At 41.2% G+C, this 19427-nt stretch overlaps 1 protein-coding gene across 1 annotated transcript in view; it reads left to right on the top strand.

Moving 5' to 3' along the window:
* Window positions 1–19092, top strand: part of KCNK2 (potassium two pore domain channel subfamily K member 2) — a 129488-nt gene extending 110396 nt beyond the window's left edge. Inside the window, exon 7 of the mRNA XM_073335286.1 lies at window positions 16935–19092. Within this exon, the coding sequence (XP_073191387.1) occupies window positions 16935–17252 (318 nt within the window). The 3' untranslated portion in view covers window positions 17253–19092. The remainder of the gene's footprint in view (window positions 1–16934) is intronic.
* The last annotated feature ends 335 nt before the right edge of the window (window positions 19093–19427 follow it).

The raw sequence follows: 19427 nt of genomic DNA, 5'->3' as shown, positions 1-19427 counted from the left end.
TACCACCTGCGAGGGGTCAGGATTTGAACCTGTGCAAATAATGGACATTTCAGTTTGCTGGGAATTAAAAAAAAAAAAAACTTGTTTCAGGCCTAAATTTTTGGCAAATAGAAAAGTCAAAAATGTTTTGTTTTGAGTCTAATGATTTTTTTAAAGTTGTTCTCAACCAAAACACATTTGTGAAATCAGTCCGAATTCACAAATTGTTTTGGTGTTGTCAAATCTTTTTTTCACTAAATGCATAAAAAAACAAATAGTTGGAACATTCCAGCCAGCTCTACTTGTGACCTTCATCGCCAAAGAACAGATCTCTTTCATATGAGATCTCTCAGTGATTACCCTTTTAGTTTTTAAAAATAAAAATAAATAAATATTAATCATTTAATAGTTGTCCTGTGCTCATGTGCCTCTTCTTAGCTAGTGTTTCCCTTTATTGTGGAAATGAAGAAGTCATGTTCAATCAATAGCTGCCCTCTTCTGGAATGTTACTTAATATATAACGTGCCTCTTTCTGTTTCAAACACGCAACCACTCCCTGTTACTGTATTCTTTTATCCCTTAAGTTCTTTTTCAGAAAGTTAAATATGAGTAAGCACATAAGGATTATTTTTAGACATTGAACTATTCTACTGCTAGATAGCTCCTGGAAATTATTTTTTTTCAGCTTCTCAGCATATAGGTATTTGTAATCAGCTGTTGTTCCCACCCTGTTCTGAAGAGAGTATGCACACAGCATATATAGTCCAGGTTTACTGCTTATCTGGAGTTTGTTTGACTTTATTGATAATTTAAGGAAAAAGCCATGGATGATCTTTCTCACCCAAGTAGGCTGTTTTTAGGGTTTTCTCTCAATCCCAGCTCTGTGTTCCTTCTGCCTCAGAGAGACACTCAAATCTCTTCTATTATCCTGCTTGGAGTTAGCTGTATCTACCTTCCAGCATGAGTCAGCAGAAATTACTTTGAATATTTGCGCAAAGTTCTAGCTCCCGAGCTTAAGGTCACTCACCAGAAGAATCTGTGTTCCTTGGCAGTTCTGTGGAAATTGTCACCCCGTAGCAGCCGCAAACAGCAAACATTTTTAGAATATGGCTAGGAGCATAGTGAAACCCAGGTCTCCAGAAGTGGAAGGCTAGTGTGTTAACTTAAATCCCATAGGGGAGAGACAATAATTGACTCATAAGCTCAGTGTGCTTTTTCAGTTGCAAAGTCATGCTAATGAGCACATAAGAAACTTGAAGTTAGCCACGGTTTTGTGACAGAGTTGAGAATAGCTCTCTGTAACCACGGGTTCAAATTCCAGTAGGATTGATTTAGTCCTTCAGCCTTCCAATGTCAATAAACGGAGTCTAGTACTTTTGGAGTGAAACTTTAGTACCCCTTTTTAGTATTCTGTGTGGCTCCTGAAGCTCCTGTGACATCTTTTAATGAGAAAAGGGATCCTTAGCTTTCCAAATCGCTTTCCGCTATTGTTGGGCAACCTGCTGTGTGCCTAACTGCCATACATGCTCTGGGAGGTGCCCGCCTTCTCTGGCAAATTGGCATTGCATGGCTATCAAGTGCCTGGGGAGCCTTCCAAATGAAAGGTGTTAAATGCATGTACTTTATTCATGAGCCAGTAAAAGATATGACCATGTCTCTTGAATACCCTTTTGATATCTTTCCCCAATAGTATCCATACTCTATTTTTAAAAATAAAGCACTTTCCAGTTTTTAGGATTTTAAGTCCCAAAGTTATGGGCCAAATCAATTCCTGGTATAATTCCACTCCATGTCAATGGAATTAAACCAGAGATGACTATAACTCAAAGGGTCAAAGAATCAAGTAAATCTTGACATTAAAAGTTAAGATTTAGCCACTGATAATGTAATATTGGGAATCTTCTGTGAGAAATGCTTGCACAATAAACTGAACTCTCTATTATCCACTACTCAGTTACATGATCCTTGTGTCCCCTTAATACATTGGCTCACTTTTGATCGTTCTCTTCCCTGGCATAATGTTGTAGGTAATTGAAGCTGGCTTTATTTTTTATAAACATTCGTAGGTATCATCATCATTGTGGTTGTGCGTTGTCTGAGAAAGAAGGAAATTGTTTCCATCAAAAAGAAGGAAGTGAGCCACATCTTTAAAACTGTTACTTGGGCATGCACTAAAATTTTCAACAAGTAGCACTTGAGCATCAATTAGTTAAAGCTTATATGGTGCTATGAAAATGTAAAGTGCTGCATGGTTGCTGAATACTATTGGGAGCAAAGAAATTATTGAATGTCCAAACAGAAGCCCAGTCCAGCCAAAATAAATCTCTCTGGAGTATTTCCCGTCTCTCACTGTCCTATGGGAGGGGGACAGTGCCTTCATAATTTTCTTGAAAATTTGATTCTAGAACAGGGGCAGTCTTATTTTTTATCAAGGTCCAAATTTTTTGGTCAAGATAAAGTCAATGTCCAGACTCCAGAGAAACATTTTTCACACTGCAATAACAATAATGATAATAAGTAAATAAAAAGATTTCAGGGTCCATTCAAAAGCATCTAGTGGTCTGGATTTGGCCAAAGGTCTGCCTATTGACTACCCCTGTTCTAAAACCTGCATCTCCAAACATTCAGCCCCCTGTAGATATTGAGCCAGTGACAACCTGTGCATATGGCTTTACATGGTCAGGTTTGTTTTACCGTCAAAAACCAACCTTCCTGAATATTACAAATTGACATATTCTGAAGCATTACAATGGGTAGTCACAAATCTATACGTCAATGGAAGTACGGAAAAATAGATGTCAGAGTCTCCTCTTTTACATGAAGCATTTTATATAAATCAGCAGCAAACATCCAGTGTATGACAAGGAGTGGGTAGAGGGTGGTTAGGAGACTGGAAGGGATTTGAAGATCTGTAGAGCCACTCCACTTTCAAATCTCTCCTTAATACTTTCCTTTGCTGTAATGCATACAAATCACTCCCAGCTAGATTGACCTAGTTGATGACTTCTATCTTTCTCCTCAATTCTGTTCATTTTCTTATAGCATCATTTTGCTTTAGCCTCCTGTTGCATACTATTTGAACTGTAGATTATGAACTTACTGGGGCAGGAATTGTCCCTGGTTGCATTACATCTCTGTACAGCATCTAGCACAATGGTGCCCTGATCCTTGGCTGGGAGGCTGGGATTGCTAGGCACTATCATAATACAATAGTAATATATAGTAATAATTAGTAATAATTCCCCCATCGTTGTGGGGAATGACAGACAGAAGTCTAGAAGAAGCTACTTTGGTGGGGTAGTGGTATTGAGGAGAGATAGGAGGACAGATAGTGAGAAAGATGGAAGAGAGAGCCAGGAAGCCCAAAGAGCCTTTCAGCAGCGTGAGCCTTGAAGAGGACCCCTCTTTGTAACAGAGGGGCAGTAGTAACTTCTGTATGTGGCTAAGGTTGTTGCTGTGCACTAAGTTAGTTCAGTGCAGTAATGCCCACAGGCCAGAAGAGCTGTAGGGGAGGAAATAGGCCAGCTCTGCTGCTCATGCCATGTATCAACCCACCCAACAATTGCCCTGTTGCCTTGTTTCCTATCTATATGAATTACATTTAAAAAAAAGAGCTGAACTGTACAGTTTCTGAGAATATTGCATAAGAGTTTCTCCAAAGACAAAACATGATGTACTCTCCTCTTTTGCGAGGACAATGTGACACTTTCATACTCTTTCTAGTTTTGACTCAGACTACTGTGTCCAAGAGAGATTAATTCAAAGTTTTATTTTGAAGAAGAGTTCACCTCAGGGAAAAATGAAATTGCAATGCTTGGGAGGAATGTATTAGTGGTAATTGTCAGACATTACAGACTTGGGAGCATGTGCTTTAAGAATATCTGTAAACCAGGCTTCACATATTTCTCTACAGAATTAATAGGGGGATATCTCCAGCCCCAGCCCACCAAATTGTTATTTAATTCCTATTTTTGGCTTAAAGTAGCTTTAGGAAAATGATTAAAATGCACAAGCCAAAGAAAATAATGTAAAAGTACAGCTGTCAAGGAAAAACAAACAAAGTAAATAGAAATACTTACTATAAAATTTCCTTTTTCCTCTCCTGTGATACACAGGACTTATCTATCTCCTTATATAGCATCCATTATCACAGTAGTTGAGTGCATCTTAATTAGAAATAGTGATATCTCCCTTCCTTCCCTGTAAATAGAAGTAAATTGCTTGCTAAGATTATAGGGGTTGTGTGTGTGTGTGAGAGAGAGAGAGAGAGAATGAACCTGTAGTGGGAAAGCTATGTCAAAGGATGAGTTTTGCATTTATTTCTGAAAGTGGAAAGGTCCATAGTCATTCTTGCCTCTTCTGGTTGGGAGTTCCAAAGTCTCTCGCAACTCCTGGGCTATTTTTTTAACAATTTCATAGTTCCAGTGGGACATAGGAACTGTTATTGGAAGTCATAGTTGCAGAAGGAGAGGCAACCTTTCAGGTGCTTAGGATCAGTTTGATAAAGGGCTATTAATATCAGGAAGGAGGTTTTGAATTTAACTCTCTGCAAGAGGCAAGAACAGAACACCTGGGTGATGTGCTCACAGTAATCTGTGTCACTAAGAAGATCGGTTAATGTGCTTTGTACCAACTAGAGCTTTCTTATTGTGTTTAGTTTCATTCCTAGTACGACTGAATCAAGCTTGGAAGTCATGAATGCATGCCTTGCTGTGGTCAGATCGCTGTCTAATAGAATGGGACTCAGTATTGCTGGATGGAAGCAGGAATTTTTGTTGATTGTGATTTGTTGTGGTTGTTTGGGCACCTATTGCAATGAGGAGTCCCAAAGGATCACAAGGCTGCAGACAAACCTGAGGATCTGAGGGTAAAGGTCCCACATAGCGGGGGAAATTATAGAGACACAAGTCCTTCAAAGTTAGAGTGACCAGATGTCCCGATTTTATAGGGACAGTCCCGATATTTGAGGCTTTTTCTTATATAGAAGCCTATTACCTCCCACCCCCGTCCCGATTTTGCACACTTGTTCTCTGGTCACCCTATTCAAAGTGCTTTCCGTCCCAGTAGCATCATCTCAGTCTTGCCTGTGTTAAAAAGCCAGATGCTCCCTTCTGGCCGTAGGCTATATGAAACTTCATCGAGGTGCTGATCTTAGATAAGCATTGAGAAAGCTGGAAGAGGGTGCTGATTACATTTGACATACGGGGTACTGATGTATTGTAGCCCATGCTCTCTCACCATCTCCCCAACAGTTCTGTGTAGAAATTGATTAGGATGGTGTTGAGGACTAAGCCTTGTGGCACTCCAAATGAAAGGACTCAGGAGGTGCAGGGATGGCTGCTTGTAATGACTCAAGCCATTTCAGGGCACTTCCATTTATCTTCATGGCTTCTTGGTAATGGGTTTGACTTCCTTAATCTAACCACTAGCCCACTCTAATGCTGTTGGGGACTTTCCCTAGTCCTGCCAAATCCTGCTTGCCTGTCTAATAGTAGCATCAGCAAAAGGTCTGTGCAAAGGTCTGTTTCGTTACTGAACAGGGAAGTTCATGTATTTTAGGTGTGTCACACTAAAATGGTGGCTAACTGTTTTATATTATTTGATAAATGTGTCAGAGATTTGTAAGTTAGAGAATATTCCACATTATGTTATAACCAATTGAGATTGATATTTTCACTTTAGGCAGATTGATGGTCTTTCTTCAAGAGAAGCATATCTGGTTCAATATGAATTCCATTATTCAGGATAGTGAGCTCTTTCCTGTTCCATGATAAGTGCATTACCATATTTCTGGAAGAATCTGATGCTACATTTGAAGTTGCTATGGGAAGACTTGTGGGACTGTGGTGTCTGTTGGGTCAGGAAACATAATAGCATAAAGGTCCATGATCAGGAGAGCCCAAAGCAAACAAGCAGTGTTTGAAAATTCCTATTAAAAGCGAATTAAGTAATACTGAATACGTAAATTACCACATTAAGTATAAATTGTAAATTCTAAATGAGTGCACATTGCTTATACAGATCAGAGAGGTTAAAAGAAAAGTTGCAACTACCTATAACCTGAATGCCTGATCTGGGGTTAGAGATACTCTGTGCACAAATTCAGGACTTAGCCACAGTCACAAGATAGCTGGATATTTTTTTCTTTAAAACTATCAGAAAAGTTAGTTAGTCGTTGACATTTAAATTGCCATCATAATGCTCTAGAGTTAATACTCCACTGAGATGAATGAGGATGTTTAACTCCTCCCAAATCTATTTTTGATTGCCTCTGTAGAAAAAGAGAAACACTTGGGGTTGGACTTGGAACTGCTCACATTTAATGATGGTGTTCTAGCATAGGTTTCTATTGGCAAGAAGATATTGGGCTGCTGGCACTTGTACTATCTGTTATGTGGATGAGTCTTGGGCTGTCATTCCGATACCTTTCACCAGCACTTAAGAAATATTGTGCGTATTCCAATCCTTGCACTCCATGTTAGTGATTAGCAGTCTTCATCAGTGTATCATATGGTTCAGAACTATTTGATTAAAAAAGCAGACATGTCTCCTATGGAGTCTGCAGAGTAATCTATTTTTGTGAGGCAAGGGGACTTGAAGAAAAAGTAAACAGTTCTTGCTGTAGAAATTTATGTGCAGATATTTTTGGTTTTGAACAGCAGACAACTGGCATTTCAATCACTTAGCATCAGATATGAAGTGGCTACCAGACCCCAAATTTAGCTAAAATTGAATGCAGTATGAGGAAATGTCATACCTTGGGGACTGAGAGAACCTGAACATTCATTGAAATGTCATTATGAACAGAGGAGGAATTAAATTACAAGAGCAGGTTGCTTATGTGCTCTGGCAATTTTAGAAATTGCACATTACTCTTTCAATAACCCCTTGAGCTCGAGTCCATAAATGTTACATGGTAAAAGATGTTGTTTTCTGAAAGGGTAAAAATTTTCTTTAAGTGCATTCCAGGGCCCACAAAAGTTAGGGGCTGAAAGCAGCAATTTGGGCCAGACATAGGACATGCAGCACTTATTCCAGCTTCCCTGTGCAGTGGTTATTCCAGCTTCCCCGTGCAGCACCATTGCATTTCAATCCTTCTTTCTCTTATTTTATAAGAATTGATTTATGGCAAACTGTGTGTGATAGTTTTGAAACATGAGCAGATGATAAGACCACAACATTCATGTCTTTTATTATCTAAATCAGGAGTTGAATCCAAGTCTCCAAAGGGATATTTATGGAGAGCCTCACCAATTACACCACCTAGCCCCCCAAAAGGAGATTTTATTAGAATTTAATTATTAGATAACCTAATAACTAGACTTTTAAAATCCCATTGAATAATTAATGTGCCTAACAGTTAAAATACAGCAAGTGGCCAAGTGTTATGAAGATAGCATGGTCCTCTGCATGTCGCTGAGTGGCCATTATTAGTGAATACAAAGCATGTCTTCGGGACTGCCAATAATTAGTTGTGCTAGCAGCACAGCCAGTTGGTTATTTGTGAGGAAAGCATGGGGGTGGGGAGAAGAGAGCTGAAGCTGCCAATAGAAGAAAAATAAGAGTGAGGTTAAAAGGGTGGTGGGTAGGTCAGTTCAGAATGCTTGTGGCTTTCAGTAGCTTGCCTGGGCATAGGAATGGAGCAGGCTGACAGAGCAGAGGGATGGTAATCAAAACAAAGCTAGTTCAGCAGGTCTAAATTTAAATGTACCAATCTTGACAACATCCCTTGAAATGTGACTTGTCAGCAATGTGTCTCAAAGTGAAATATCTGGGCTAGATCCTTAGCTATAGCCGAGAAGTACTCACACAGCTGAGAAGGTGCAAAGATGTGGGGATAGCATGGGAATTGTTGTATGGATATTGATCTCAAAGGCCTAAAGAGTTCAAGGTGTTTATAAACTCATCACTGGTCAACATTAAACAGTGATAGATAGCTTTGGGGTGAATTTTAAACAGAGGCCTTGGTTTTACTTAGTTACTTGGCAAACACCCAAAAGCATTAATTCAAATTGAATATTTACGGATTAAACTCTCACACTCCCAGACAAAGAAGAAGAAAGTAAAACAAGATTTATATTGAAACTGTGGTTAAGTGATTATACAAAACAAACTTCAGACCTTATCAAAGTCTCCTCTCGTTTTGGAGTTAAAGTATCAGAGTCTCTTATTTTCAGAACAGCCTTTCTTTGATGAAAAGGAAAAGGTTAATTTTACTCTCAGCCCTGATGTGAAGGGCCTTCACTTACCCTGTTCTTAACAAACAGACAGACACAAGGTGGAGGAGAGACAGGGTAGAAAAGATAGGTGAAATATGGCTTTTGTTGATGTTTTTGGAATGCTGCACCTCTGGTTAGTTATGAGTGAATGCTTTGGCTAGCACATTGACCACAACACCTGCTGCTTGGACTCCGGTTAGTTATGATTTAGTCAGGGCTATCATCTGTTTGGATCCTTTCTCCTTAGACAAGGCAGGTTTAGATGAATGCAGCATAGTTTGGATTTGGACTTTGGGATTTGATGAAAACCCACATTAGTGAGATAGGATAGAAGGAAAGAAACAGTGGGCAGGAAATAACACAAGGGAAGGGAATACAATACAGGATCTTAGGTACCTTTGTGGTGCTGGCAATTAGATATCCCAACTGGTGGGCTGAAGAATCATAGAATCATAGAATATCAGGGTTGGAAGGGACCTCAGGAGGTCATGTAGTCCAACCCCCTGCTCAAAGCAGGACCAATTCCCAACTAAATCATCCCAGCAGGGCATTGTCAAGCCTGACCTTAAAAAACTTCTAAGGAAGGAGATTCCACCACCTCCCTAAGTAACGCATTCCAGTGTTTCACAACCCTCCTAGTGAAAAAGTTTTTCCTAATATCCAACCTAAACCTCCCCCACTGCAACTTGAGACCATTATTCCTCGTTCTGTCTTCTGCTACCACTGAGAACAGTCTAGATGCATCCTCTTTGGAACCCCCTTTCAGGTAGTTGAAAGCAGCTATCAAATCCCCCCTCATTCTTCTCTTCCGCAGACTAAACAATCCCAGTTCCCTCAGCCTCTCCTCATAAGTCATGTGTTCCAGTCCCCTAATCATTTTTGTTGCCCTCCGCTGGACGTTTTCCAGTTTTTCCACATCCTTCTTGTAGTGTGGGGCCCAAAACTGGACACAGTACTCCAGATGCGGCCTCACCAATGTCGAATAGAGGGGAATGATCACGTCCCTCGATCTGCTGGCAATGCCCCTACTTATACAGCCCAAAATGCCATTGGCCTTCTTGGCAACAAGGGCACACTGTTGACTCATATCCAGCTTCTCGTCCACTGTAACACCTAGGTCCTTTTCTGCAGAACTACTGCGGAGCCATTCGGTCCCTAGTCTGTAGCGGTGCCTGGGATTCTTCCATCCTAAGAGCAGGACTCTGCACTTGTCCTTGTTGAACCTCATCAGATTTCTTTTGGCCCAATCCTCTAATTTGTCTAGGGCCCTCTGTATCCTATCCCTACACTCCAGTGTATCTACCCCTCCTCCCAGTTTAGTGTCATCTGCAAACTTCCTAAGGGTGCAATCCACACCATCCTCCAGATCATTAATGAAGATATTGAACAAAACTGGCCCGAGGACCAACCCTGGGGGCACTCCACTTGATACCGGCTGCCAACTAGACATGGAGCCATTGATCACTACCCGTTGAGCCCGACAATCTAGCCAGCTTTCTATCCACCTTATCGTCCATTCATCCAGCCCATACTTCTTTAACTTGCTGGCAAGAATACTGTGGGAGACTATGTCAAAAGCTTTGCTAAAGTCAAGGAATAACACGTCCACTGCTTTCCCCTCATCCACAGAGCCAGTTATCTCATCATAGAAGGCAATTAGATTAGTCAGGCATGACTTTCCCTTGGTGAATCCATGCTGACTGTTCCTGATCACTTTCCTCTCATGTAAGTGCTTCAGAATTGATTCCTTGAGGACCTGCTCCATGATTTTTCCAGGGACTGAGGTGAGGCTGACTGGCTTGTAGTTCCCAGGATCCTCCTCCTTCCCTTTTTTAAAGATTGGCACTACATTAGCCTTTTTCCAGTCATCCGGGACCTCCCCCGATCGCCATGAGTTTTCAAAGATAATGGCCAATGGCTCTGCAATCACATCCGCCAACTCCTTTAGCACTCTCGGATGCAGCACATCCGGCCCCATGGACTTGTGCACGTCCAGCTTTTCTAAACAGTCCCGAACCACTTCTTTCTCCACAGAGGGCTGGTCACCTCCTCCCCATGCTGTGCTGCCCAGTGCAGGAGTCTGGGAGCTGACCTTGTTCTTGAAGACAGAGGCAAAAAAAGCATTGAGTACATTAGCTTTTTCTACATCCTCTGTCACTAGGTTGCCTCCCTCATTCAGTAAGGGGCCCAAACTTCCCTTGACTTTCTTCTTGTTGCTAACATACCTGAAGAAACCCTTCTTGTTACTCTTAACATCTCTTGCTAGATGCAACTCCAAGTGTGATTTGGCCTTCCTGATTTCACTCCTGCATGCCTGAGCAATATTTTTATACTCTTCCCTGGTCATTTGTCCAATCTTCCACTTCTTGTAAGCTTCTTTTTTGTGTTGAAGATCAGCAAGGATTCACTGTTAAGCCAAGCTGGTCGCCTGCCATATTTACTATTCTTTCTACACATCGGGATGGTTTGTCCCTGTAACCTCCATAAAGATTCTTTAAAGTATAGCCAGCTCTCCTGGACTCCTTTCCCCCTCATGTTATTCTCCCAAGGGCTCCTGCCCATCAGTTCCCTAAGGTTGTCAAAGTCTGCTTTTCTGAAGTCGAGGGTCCGTATTCTGCTGCTCTCCTTTCTTCCTTGTGTCAGGATCCTGAACTCTACCATCTCATGGTCACTGCCTCCCAGATTCTCATCCACTTTTGCTTCCCCTACTAATTCTTCCCTGTTTGTGAGCAGCATGTCAAGAAGAACTCTGCCCCTAGTTGGTTCCTCCAGCACTTGCACCAGGAAATTGTCCCCTACACTTTCCAAAAACTTCCTGGATTGTCTGTGCACCGCTGTATTGCTCTCCCAGCAGATATCAGGGTGATTGAAATCTCCCATAAGAACCAGAGCCTGTGATCTAGTAACTTCTGTTAGCTGCCGGAAGAAAGCCTCGTCCACCGCATCCCCATGATCCGGTGGTCTATAGCAGACTCCCACCACGACATCACCCTTGTTGCTCACACTTCTAAACTTAATCCAGAGACACTCAGGTTTTTCTGCAGTTTCATACCGGAGCTCTGAGCAGTCATACTGCTCTCTTACATACAATGCAACTCCCCCACCTTTTCTGCCCTGCCTGTCCTTTCTGAACTGTTTATATCCATCCATGACAGTACTCCAGTCATGTGAGTTATCCCACCAAGTCTCTGTTATTCCAATCACATCATAATTCCTTGACTGTGCCAGGACTTCCAGTTCTCCCTGCTTGTTTCCCAGGCTTCTTGCATTTGTGTATAGGCACTTGAGATAACTTGCTGTTTGTCCTGCTTTCTTAGTATGAGGCAGGAGCCCTCCCCTTTCACGTTCTCCTGCTCATGCTTCCTCCCAATATCCCACGTTCCCACTTACCTCAGGGCTTTTGTCTCCTTCCCCCGGTGAACCTAGTTTAAAGCCCTCCTCACTAGGTTAGCCAGCCTGCTTCCGAAGATGCTCTTCCCTCTCTTCGTTAGGTGGCGCTCATCTCTGCCTAGCACTCCTCCTTCTTGGAACACCATCCCATGGTCAAAGAATCCAAAGCCTTCTCTCCGACACTACCTGCATAGCCATTCGTTGACTTCCACGATTCGACGGTCTCTACCCAGGCCTTTTCCTTCTACGGGGAGGATGGATGAAAACACCACTTGTGCCTCAAACTCCTTTATCCTTCTTCCCAGAGCCACATAGTCTGCAGTGATCCGCTCAAGGTCATTCTTGGCAGTATCATTGGTGCCCACATGGAGGAGAAGGAAGGGGTAGCGATCCGAGGGCTTGATGAGTCTCGGCAGTCTCTCCGTCACATCATGAATCCTAGCTTCTGGCAAGCAGCAGACTTCTTGGTTTTCCCGGTCGGGGCGGAAGATGACTCAGTCCCGCTGAGGAGAGAGTCCCCGACCACCACCACCTGCCTCCTCCTCTTCAGAGTGGTGGTCGTGGAACCGCCATCCCTAGGACAGTGCATTTCATGCCTTCCAATCGGCGGAGTCTCCTTCTGTTCCCTTCCCTCAGATGTATTATCTAGTCCACTCTCCGCATTAGTACCTGTGGAGAGAACACGAAAATGGTTGCTTACCTGTATCTGTGCTGCTGGTACCTGGACGCTCCCCTTTCTTCTTCTGGAGGTCACATGCTGCCAAATTTCTTCACTGTCCTCCTGTCCCCGCTGCACAGCCTGTTCTGAATCTTCAGAACATTGTGCCTGTAGAACCATATCCTGATGTCTGTTGAGAAACTGAAGATTTTGTGTTATGCAACGCAGGGTCAATATTTGTTTCTCCAGACCTTGAACCTTCTCTTCCAATATGGAGACCAGCTTGCACTTTGTACAGACAAAGTCGCTTCTGTCCTGTGGAAGAAAGACTAACATGGCACATCCAGTGCAGGTCACAACAGCTGAACGCTCCCCATCCATATTATCTTCCTTCTACGAGCTTCCTCAGGAGTTGTAGAAACTGATTGGAGAAGCCAGCAAGATGTAAGCCTAAGTGGGCTCTCCCCGGGCGAACTCCCAGGCAAACTCCCTCTGTTAGCCTCTCTGCTGTTCGCCACTCAGCTGACTGGCTTTTTATAACAGTCAGGCCCACTCAAGGCTCACCTGGAACAAAGCACTCCCAATTCACACTTTTCAAACAACCAGTCAAGCACACAGTCAAACTGTCCCCACAACAGACACTCAGATACTCACCAACACAGCCTCCCTAATGCAGCCCTTAGCATACCTCCTCTCAGACAGATCCCAGGCAAACTCCCTCTGTTATCCTCTCTGCTGTTCGCTGCAGACTGGATGTCAAGATAATATAATGACTTTCAGCTCTTAAATGGGAAGACAAAGTTCCTTAAACAAGAGCAAGGCGAGCAAGGCCAGCCAGCCTTCCTCTCAGGAAGTGAGTCCTTTAGAAGAGTTGAGAGGTGTTGAATGCTGGCACATTAGGGGATGAACTGTCCCAAAAGGATTAAAGCTGTTGGCATATATCCTCATTGTTTTGTCCACCAATTAAATCCATTTCTGTAAGGACAAATTTGGCACAGGTAACTTTGTTCCCACATTGTCTTGTTTACCAAGTATAATCTCACCACAGTCCTTGATTTATATCAGTAGGCCATTTGGATTGGACTAATCGTTTCTCTGTGTGGTTTTCTTGCATCTATTGTAACATTCATCGTTGTAAACAACTGACCTATTATTTGTGGTTATTGTAACATCTTATGAACTTTCACATACTTTTTACAATGGATCTTAGGGTAACTTTGTAGAGCCAATTATCATAACACAACCCATACGCTTTTTCTGTGCCATCTAAGGATTCCCCTTCTCAAGGGGATCTTCTAGTCGTTGGGAAAGCCGTTCTTAGGATAGCTTTACACCAGTTCAGTAGGGGAAAGCTGCCCTAATGTAGGGGAGGATCTAGCTCATTGTTCTGGTGGGTTTTTTTTCATTACTTGTTTACAATTAAGAAAAATACTGGCACAGATAAAATCTGTAGGTATCACAAGCTTTATTGTTCTAAAATCTGAAGTACATATGTCAGTGTTACTTTTAGCCCGGCTTGAATACTGATTAATTATTCAGCTAGCGTAAACTGCTATGCAAAACTGAAAAGAATCCTTGTTTTAAAAATATACATATTAGGCCTGTCATAAATATAAAGGGAAGGGTAAACCCCTTTGAAATCCCTCCTGGCCAGGGGAAAGCTCCTCTCACCTGTAAAGGGTTAAGAAGCTAAAGGTAACCTCGCTGGCACCTGACCAAAATGACCAATGAGGAGACAAGATACTTTCAAAAGCTGGGAGGAGGGAGAGAAACAAAGGGTTTGTGGGTCTGTCTGTAGTCGTCTTGGCCAGGGACAGAACAGGAATGGAGCCTTAGAACTTTTAGTAAGTAATCTAGCTAGGTATGTGTTAGATTATGATTTCTTTAAATGGCTGAGAAAAGAATTGTGCTGAATAGAATAACTATTTCTGTCTGTGTATCTTTTTTGTAACTTAAGGTTTTGCCTAGAGGGGTTCTCTATGTTTTTGAATCTAATTACCCTGTAAGATATCTACCATCCTGATTTTACAGGGGGGATTTCTTTATTTCTATTTACTTCTATTTTTTATTAAAAGTCTTCTTGTAAAACACTGAATGCTTTTTCATTGTTCTCAGATCCAAGGGTTTGGGTCTGTGGTCACCTATGCAAATTGGTGAGGCTTTTTATCCAACATTTCCCAGGAAAGGGGGAGTGCAAGTGTTGGGAGGATTGTTCATTGTTCTTAAGATCCAAGGGTCTGGGTCTGTAGTCACCTAGGCGAATTGGTGAGGCTTTTTACCAAACCTTGTCCAGGAAGTGGGGTGCAAGGTTTTGGGAAGTATTTTGGGGGGAAGGACGCGTCCAAACAGCTCTTCCCCAGTAACCAGTATTAGTTTGGTGGTGGTAGCGGCCATTCCAAGGATAACGGGGGTAATATTTTGTACCTTGGGGAAGTTTTGACCTAAGCTGGTAAAGATAAGCTTAGGAGGTTTTTCATGCAGGTCCCCACATCTGTACCCTAGAGTTCAGAGTGGGGGAGGAACCTTGACAAGGCCCCATTCATTTTTGGTGTAATTCTATTGAAGTTGAATGATGTACAGATTTAATAACATGACCTTTGGATCTGGGGGCTTTTTTGTTTGTGCAATGAGAAGAAAAGCTGGATTAAACACCCCCTTATCATTCCTCCGTGAGCTGATAACTTTTACCACCATTGTGTTTCTGTTTCCAGCGGCACTGCAAAATATACATAGCCCTGTAGCCACCTTCCAGAGCTAATGTACATAATCATTTTAAAGGCAAAGCCTCTTGTTTCTCTGACTTTATTTTCATTTGATTTTTGTGAACAAATATGTGCTCACCTTGTCACTGCTTGTTTGCCAGTGATTGAAATTCTGGGACTCCGCACTACAAATTAGAGTAATTTGTTTAAGTGGTTTAATTCTTTTAATGTGCTATGCTTTGGATTTACATTAGTCTACTCTACCATCTCCTTTCTGAGCCTAACTTACCATTAAAACAGTCTGAAAAGTGGAGACTTAAGGGAAAAAAAACCTCCAAAAATATCTGTTCCTGAGTTTAATTGAAAAAACAAAAAACACAAAACCCTGAAAAACAACCTAATCATTCCAAGGAGTCCTCTTCATTTATTTTAAATGGTAAATGGAGGGTTTTCTCTGCTTGGTGTAATAACTGTATCCTGGGCTAAGTACAGTTAAAGGCCAGTGTGTTAATGTTAAATAAAGTCAGAGGCTGAGGTTCATATCAGCGCAGTGTAAGGTTATTGCCAAATTTAGAGGAATCCCCCTCCACGTACTTATATGAAAACATTTTCTCCCTCCTCTTATCCATTTCCTCCCATTGCTACACCTCAGCACCTCCCAGGCCTTTGCTACTTAGCAAGAAACCCTAACCCCCACACAGCTCCCTTAAAAAAAATAAGTTTTGTAACAGTATATTTAAAAGCTTTTCTCTCCTTTTTCACCACCCCCACTTTCCATCTCCCTTACTTCTCTCCATCCTCTTATCTTTTTCTTTGCTCCATTTACCCCCTCTCCAAAAAAGAGTGCCTTTCCTATTTCAAGTGGTCAAAAGGCTGAACATTTTGGGCACTGGGAGGTAAAGGGTAATTTTGGACTCTCCCTACCCCCTGCCCACACCCATATGCATGTGTGTGCGCACACATGTTCTTCAGGCCTGCTGATACTGAAAGCTAAGCGGAGTGTAAAGTTGAGGAGAAACATGGTTGAAAGACTGCTGTCTTCACTGAGAGTGGATAAGCCCCTGTGTTGGTTCCTGGCAAATGCATTTGGAGTGCTGAGAGCAGGAACCAGTCATAGTGCAGGGATCTGCATATTTCCTAATTGAGAAATAGCAGTCATTATGCAAATCAGAACACCTCCCGTAGCCAATCAGAATGGAGGGATTTTCATAATGGCAATAGAATCATAGAGCTGTGAGACTCCACAACATCTCTGCTCTCTGACTAGTGGACATGGTTTCATTTCAGGATAATTAGTGACAGCCCTCGAGTCCCACATTGTAATCCTATTCCTTTCTCTATTTGAAATAACAGACTTAGTTGAAATGGAAAGAAAAAGTAAAGCATATTGCTGACTTGACTAAAACTGTCACTTACATTAATCCTTGTTTTGAACATGCGCTAAAAATAGAATACAAGCAGCTGCCATTTTTCTTTAAAAAGCCCTTTCCATCTATATTTAGAAAATCCTGTGGCAAGCTTCACAGAGATCTTTACGCAGACAGTAAGTGTGTCCATAAATAACCCTGTACATCTCCCCTGGTAACAATACATAACACAGTCTGGATTTCTGGGAATTCAACACCCCCCCGGCCAGCTGGGTTGTTCTCAACTGTCAGGACCTCATTTTTAAAGGAAACTTCCCCTTATTGATTCCATATAAATCAGCTTGTACATTTTTCATTGTATAGATTTTTGTTGTTGTTGTGTTTAATGTCATTCTTAGCTCTTGTTGTATTAATATGTCTTCCTTTTGGACGAAAGAATATAACTCTATGAAACTAGGCTTTTTTTTTAACAAAAGGTAAACCTGAACCAAAAAAGAGTTGTGCCAATGGGCAACAGTTTTGTTCTCTATTCATTCTGGGGTCCTGAATATAAACCATCCTTGAAGTGTCTAGTCATGTTGTGTTTCTCTCCCCTTCTCTTTCATTGTGTGTGTTGCAGGTGGGAGAGTTCAGAGCTCACGCTGCCGAATGGACAGCCAATGTCACGGCAGAGTTCAAAGAAACCCGCAGGCGTCTAAGTGTGGAGATTTATGACAAGTTTCAACGGGCTACCTCCATCAAAAGGAAGCTCTCTGCAGAGCTCGCTGTCAACCACAGTCAAGATCTGACCCCTTGCAAGAGAACCCTGTCAGTCAACCACCTCTGCAGCGAGAAGGACATCTTGCCTGCTCTAACAAAGACAGACAGCATTTATATGAATGGTTTGACTCCTCACTGTGCAGCGGAAGATATTGCTGTGATTGAAAACATTAAGTAGTGCTGACTTTGGATGCCGATCCTTGGAGAAGCTTTTGGCTTAAACTAGCCATATACTTCTTTTTTTTTCCTATCCATGATTGATGCTAGTAACATTTTATACATGTGCATGAGTTCAACAGAAACCACCACGATAGGGATTCAGTGTCACCATCATATCTCTTCAGACACAAGATGAATGGAATTTCTGTTGTTGATAGATGCTGGAGCAAGCAACGTCCAATGCCTTTTTGTGCTCAGACTGTTGTTCATTTCTCCTAATGTGCCATATGGCCTAAATAATGAATTATATTTGTTTATGTTAACAATGTAGCTTTGAGGGATCAGTCCTTACATTTTCAGGGTCTACCTTACTGAGCCTAGGAATGGACCATTTATGGACTACAACACATTTGTAAATGGCAAGAAATTCTTATGCAGCCTTTTACCTAAGAAATTTTTGTCAGTGCCTTATCTTTTGAAGAAACAGAACCTCTATAACTCTTACATGGTTTGTGTTTGTTTGTTTGTTTTTTGCATGAGTAATGTATTTCATTTGAGCTTTCATCTTGCCTGAAATGATGATGTTTTAAAGGTGTCTTTAGTGAAGATACCAGCATTGAGAATGGATGCCAAAAATCAACAGACATCAAAGGACACTCCTAAATCTAGCTTTAAAGGCACGGCAGTTACAAGAGTTGCAAAAATGTCCCCTGAAAATATTTATTTTACTCTCATCCAGGTGATGCAAGCTCACACTATATTAGAACCAGACCTGTAGAATTTATGGATCCATTTTGGGTTTTATTTTTCAAGAATTGTTTAGCAATGTTATCCCATGTGTCAGATTACCAAAAATCTCCAGTTATGTGTAATTAAATTATTTGCTAGATCACAAGAGGAAGTAGAAGTTAATACAATGTGGAAATGTTTTTAATTGGTGCATTCTAATAACCATACTCATTAAAACATTACAGAAAAATACCACAGCAATTTCTAATAATCATAAATCTGCTGCCAGAAAGTTACTCTCTGAAAAGAATTTTAAACTTTTTATTTAAGCCAAGTCACACCAGGCTCCTACTGGATCCTATTGGAGTGCTTTCCTGAATGTCACACTGTACATTGGTTGCCTACACCGGAACTATGACTGATGTGGGAATGCAATTGAAACTGGTATCACTGTGACTTTCTACATATAAAATACAGACTTCTCTGAATACAAATACAGACATGAAGGAAAGCTGATAAATAGCACAATCTGAATGCCAATGATTGTTCAGATAGGACAGGCTGATGATATGCAGATCTGAAGCCAATCCATGGGGTTTCTGTATTGGTTTTAAAGAAAAGCATTGACTTTAATTCTATATCTGTTGTTTTGTTTATAGTTGTGTGTGAGACTCAGAAGGAATGCAGGATAAAAACAAGGAATGGATAATTTTGTCTTTTTAAAATTTTTTCATATTTTAGTCTATTGTAAGCTGGCTGTACATAAAATGAATATAACAAGCCCTAAGGGAATAATTTAGGCTCTGTGCAAATTAAAGAAAAATTAGACTTTGTTGATTGGCCATGATGAAAATGACAAATTTGTAGCATTTCTGACCATTAGATAACATACAAAATATGAATGTTAATGTTCTGGATGCTTAATCTTGTTCTCTGATTAATCAATGCTATCAGTGTAAATATCAGTCAATTAACATTTACAGAGAGTAAGCTTTTAAATTAAGGAAAGTTCCATGAATTAGTACCAGGCCATGCTCTTTTAAAAGAAAAAGACCCCTGCCTCTCCCAGCACAGTGTTCTGAATGTCCACGTGGTGAGAAGCTCTTCTTGCCATGTATAAACTGTGAATTGTAATGAAAAATAAAGTTTTTACTTAAAATAAGCTTTTCTGAGTCTCCTGCTTGCTGCTGTCCCACCAGAATGCTGAGAAATCACTTGAGACACCAGCTGTTTGAGGGCTCAAAGGTTACAGTCTTTATACTCGTTTGCAGCCTGCTTGAATTTAAGATGGTTTAACAATGAAAAGAAGAACTTGACTCCAACAATCAAAACATTTTTTCTAAATATTAAACAGTAATGTTCTTCGGGTTGCTACACCTTTAAATTTTGTTTTGTGGCCATTTTTAAAAGGAATTTGGCAGGACTGAATTTCGATTCTAATATACTTTTCAATTAGAAAATATAA

This window comes from Lepidochelys kempii, chromosome 3 (genome assembly GCF_965140265.1).
Source record: "Lepidochelys kempii isolate rLepKem1 chromosome 3, rLepKem1.hap2, whole genome shotgun sequence".
Lineage (NCBI taxonomy): Eukaryota > Metazoa > Chordata > Testudines > Cheloniidae > Lepidochelys > Lepidochelys kempii.
This window is presented reverse-complemented; position numbering and strand designations above follow the sequence as displayed.